This window comes from Mus caroli, chromosome 18 (assembly GCF_900094665.2).
Source record: "Mus caroli chromosome 18, CAROLI_EIJ_v1.1, whole genome shotgun sequence".
Taxonomy (NCBI): Eukaryota; Metazoa; Chordata; class Mammalia; order Rodentia; family Muridae; genus Mus; species Mus caroli.
The window spans coordinates 64432664-64437533 of NC_034587.1; the positions used below are offsets into that span (position 1 = coordinate 64432664).

At 47.6% G+C, this 4870-nt stretch overlaps 1 protein-coding gene across 2 annotated transcripts in view; it reads right to left on the reverse strand.

Moving 5' to 3' along the window:
- The window catches only part of Ptpn2 (protein tyrosine phosphatase non-receptor type 2), a 62268-nt gene extending 58918 nt beyond the window's left edge, over nucleotides 1–3350 (reverse strand). The window contains exon 1 of one of the 2 annotated variants that reach the window (XM_021151016.2): nucleotides 3176–3350. In XM_021151016.2, coding sequence (XP_021006675.1) covers nucleotides 3176–3244 — 69 coding nt within the window. In that variant the 5' untranslated portion in view covers nucleotides 3245–3350. The remainder of the gene's footprint in view (nucleotides 1–3175) is intronic. The other variant, XM_021151015.2, reaches the window with a different exon arrangement.
- Nucleotides 3351–4870: the final 1520 nt, after the last annotated feature.

The following is a 4870-nucleotide window of genomic DNA, read 5'->3' on the forward strand; positions in this document are numbered from 1 at the left end:
CACAACCATCCGTAACGAGATCTGACTCCCTCTTCTGGAGTGTCTGAAGACAGCTACAGTGTACTTACATATAATAAATAAATAAATCTTTAAAAAAAATTGTTATTAAACCTGGAACTCTCTGCTTCAGGGAGGCCCGCTGAGCTCCGGAGATTTGCAGCTCTTCACCTCCCCAGCACAAAAGATTAGAGCTACATCTGGCTTTTGATGGAAATGGGTAAGATCTAAATACAGGTCTTCATGCTTTCACAGCAAACACTAAACAAACAAGCCATCTCCCTGAAAGTCCAATTGTTTACAATTACATTTTAACTTTGCTATTGTGGCTGCACACAAAAAGGCAGGTATATAAGATCTGTGAAAGAAAGGTGGTTCTCTCCCTCCTTGTAAATCAGAGGACTGAACTCAAGTTTTCAGGCTGGGCAACTGTTAACCCACAGAGCAACCTTGCCGGCAAGATTTTTACTTTTAAACCCAGTCTCGATTATCCCAGGCTGACCCATAACTCCACGGATAGCTGGAGATGGCCTTAAAAACTCCAGATACTTTCTGGAACCACTTCCTCAGTGCTAGGATTAAAAACCATGCCACCCCAGGCTGTAGTGGCACACACCTTTAATTTCTGAGTTCAAGGCCAGCCTGGTCTATAGTGAGTTCTAGGACAGCCAGGGCTACACAGAAAAACCCTGTCTCCAAATGCGCCCCCATCCCAAAAAAACCATGCCACTATGACTGGCTTTTGTTTAGAAATTTTTTATTTCAACACAAGAATTTATTCCTTAGTCCTGGGTAGCATAGAACTCACCATGTAGCCTAGGCTGGCTAAACACTGAAGATCAACCTGCCTCTGCTGGGATTAAAGGCTTGGCCACCAAAGCCCAACTGCAGGCTAGTCTTAAACTCACAACAATCCTCCTGCTTCAGCCTCCTAATTGACAGCTTACAGGCTGAGCCACCATCCAGCATAAGTGCTTTTTTTCCCTACTAAGTGGGATCACAACTTTCACTTACTTCTCAGACATTAATAACTTACATGTATGTACCCAATTAAGCCACATGTCGTGGCTCTTCCCTACAATCCTAGCAATTGGGAGACTAAGGCAGAAGAAAGACTGTCACAAATCCAAACCTAGTGGTAAATTATAGGCCAGTTTGTGATACTAAGCAAGACCTGGTCTCAGAAAATAAATAAGTTAGGCTAAATTAAGTTGCTAGTATGAACCCTTGTTTTTAAAATAATAGTAATAGCAATAATAGTAATAATATTATTATTTTACTTTTTCCCCTTGATTCTTAGTGTATGGCATTTTGTCTGCCTAGGCACCATGTGCATAACTGGCATCCCTGAAGGCCAGAGGAGTGCTTTGGATTCCCAAGAACAGTTGTGAGCTGCTTGTGGGTGCTAGGAATCAACCTGGAAGAACAAGTTCTCTTAACGGAAAGCCATCTCTCTAGTCCCCCTCCCACCTCTATGTATGTATGTATGTATGTATGTATGTATGTATGTATGATCATGCATACTTGATCTTACTATGTAGCCCTGGCTGGTCTGAAACCATGTAGACCAGGCTAGCCTAAACTCAGAGCTGTGCTGGACATGGAGGTACATGACTTTAGTCCCAGCACTGGGGAGGCAGGACAATCTGAGTTCAAGGCCAGCCAAGGCTACATAAGGAGACCATGTCTCAAAAATTAAAAAATAAATAAATAAATAAAATCACTTCACAGACCTCCCTCTGCCTCTTAAACTCTGGGGTTATAGGCATGTACCATCCAGCAATCTTCCTTGACTTAGTACCCCTTTTGTCACTGACATTTTTGAGGCGGCACTCTGCTAAATCTAATGTACCCATAGAAAAGGAGACCTGCAAGTGAACACACACAAATCCACTAGAACTTGCATTTTCTACAACTTCTTTCCAGAACTTTGACACTGGTAGTTAGAAGACTAGGACTTCAAAGCCAGCCTAGGAGTTCAAGGTCAGGCAGGTCTACAAAGCAAGTTCCGGGCCAGCAAAAGTTATAGACTGTGAGACCTTATCTCAAAGGAGGATGGGAGAAATAAGTCCTAAACAAAGCGAAATTTTACTGCCATCTAATTAAATGGAATGGTGAAACCCCAGAGTCATCCAGAGCTAAAAGAAAGCTTTCTAGTTTCTTTCTGTACTGTAGTAACAAGCCAAAACATAAGGAGACGTCAATCACTAAATTTGATCTTAGATAGAGTCAATGATTAGCAATGAATCATTTTTAAGGGGAGAAAAGTTTTGCCTGGATTAAAAGGTAGCCCACAAGCTTGTAAAAAGGAAGTCACAAGCGTTCATAGGAAAGATTACTTTAGAATGAGCTGAATAGGTAATTCTCTGGTGACAGAGCACAGCGGCAGCCTATAGACATGTGGCCTCTTTTGGACCGAAAGAATTGTTGGGTTACTTTTGAGTGTTACGACTACCAGTGCACATATCTGGGAAATGCAACCAACTGCAAAGCTCATATAAATTCCTGTGGTGTACTATATATACATCTATAAAGTATGCCTAAGCAAAGGAAATTCTAAAGAGGACGCTACTTTCATCAGTGGTAATACAACCAAAGCCCTTGTTGTTCCGGGGAGCTCTAGCAGACGACCCGCTCTCCCGGAGAAAGTGGCCAAGACTGGAGCTCTCGACGCCGCTTCAGCTCCGGCTCTGGTATAGAGCTCCGGCCACAGGCCCCCGGGACACCCGCAAATGACCGAGACTCCGTGGGACCCCGCTTTGCCTTCGCTGGCCCCGATCCTAGAGGGCTCTCTCGCCCCTGTCGCTGCTGCGGCTGCCAGCGCGCTCGGCCACCGAACATCGGCCGACAAGAACACGGTCAGCGAGGAAGCCGGAGCCCGTCCCACCCCGCGCCGGGTACCCCTCCACCCTCCGCCCGGCGCACCACACGCCGAGGCCGGCCGGGCCGCCAGCAGGCGCCGCTGTGGCGCCGCCTTCAGAACCAACAGGCGACCGACACCTCGGTGCTTCAGGTCTAAGCCTCACAGCGGTGAGGACTGTCCGCGCAGGCGCGCCCCTGACGCGGCCCGCGCTCGCCACTTCCGCCCGAGCAGGAGACTGGGGAGGTGACACGGAGCCGGCAGGCGCGAGCTCGGATCCTCGGAAGCCCCGGGACGCCGCGCGGGCCTGAGACTCACCAAGTATAACGGCTGCCAGCGACACTGAGCATCCAGTTCCTCGAACTCCCGCTCGATGGTTGCCGACATGGCGGCGGGGCAGCGCGAGCGGAACTACCAGAGCGGACGGGCTCGGGCCCCGCTCTATCCGGGGAGAGCGCTGGCACTGTGGCGCATGCGCGCTTCGCGCCCCGCCCCGCCCCCCCACGTTGAGCCAAGCCGGCCTTGGGGAAAGTACCTGGAACGTCGGACGTCAGCGCGCTGCCTGGGCGCCGCGTGGGTCGGACGTCGTGGAGGAGGCGGGGCAGGCGGAGGCGTGGTCCAGAGACTGCCCAGGTGGGAGGGGTGGGGCCGGGCGCCACCCTGGAGCAAGGTTGGACAGAGTCTAAGCCCAGAAGGTGAGAAAGTCCCTGGAAAGTCTCTGGCCAGCTCCGCCTTCCTTCCAGTTCTCCTTTTCTCCTTAGTCTTCAAGTTTAAATACCATATAGGTTAGTCTAATGGCCTGTGTTCAACTTTGAGACACATTAGGGTGATGTCAATCTCAACAAGTTTTGTGCCAAACAAATCGCTATAGAAAAAGGGAAAGGCATTTAGGAGACTATAGTATATCTCACAGCTCCAAAGTTAAGTGTTGTCTGTTCAAAGCACATGTAAGTCCCCTTCTACGAAACAAGCGCCTGGTTCCGGAAATCGTTTCGCCACAGATTTAAGATAACCCACTGCTGGTGAACTCATGTGCTTAAAAAAAAATCTTACCATCTGATAATCTTAAGAGATGTGAGAAAATGCTCAGAGGATCAAGTGAAGAACTGTGAAGGGGGCAGAGAAGCATGAACTGTGTTGTCACAGTATTGGATTCGAAATTTGGTCCACAGTTAACTCGGTTCTGGAATTGGGAATTCAGTGAAGCCCTGTGTTCAACCTCAGCCCTGGGAACAAAGAGCAAAATCCCTAAATACAGCAATCCCATTTCTCAGTGTCTGTCTGCATACTTGCTCAGCAGCCTCATGGCGCTGTGGAGTGGAAAGCTCAGAATGTTTAAGTCATCAAGGAACATTCTTTGGTTTGATTGGTTGGGTTTGGGGTTTTTTTTTTGTTTGTTTCTGTTTTGGTTTGCTTTGGTTGGTTGGTTGGTTGGTTGGTTTATTTTGAAAAGGTCTCAAAGACCAACCCAACCTACAAGCTATGACTTCCACTTGCAAAATGAGCTCAGGGCCTTGGAAATGCTAAGCAAATGCCCCAGCTCTTTCTTTCTTTTTGTTTTTCAATTTAGGCTGACTCTCGTTAGTTCAAAGCACTGGGTACTGTTTCAGAAGACTGGTGTGGCTACTCACAACCATCTTTAATTCCAGTCCCAGGAGTCTGATGCCCTCTTCTAGTCTCCACAGACACCAGGCACACACTTGGTACGCATACATGCCTGCAAGATATCGTGTACATGAAGGTTATTAATTTTTAGATTTTAATTTTAGGGTTTCACTAAAGTTCATCAGGCTGGTCTTGAACTTGTTCTGAAACTGAAGCAAGCCTGTACTTGCAGTTCTCCAAGTGGCTGGGGTTATAGGCCTGGTTTGTGTGGCTTGTGTTTTGTTTGTTTTGTTTTGGTAGGGACTAACGTTGTAGTCTGGTACTGTCTTAAACTTGATATCCTGCCTCTGCTTCCCAAGCACTAGGATGAAAGTCTTGTGCAACATATTCCTGACAACGTTACTGTAT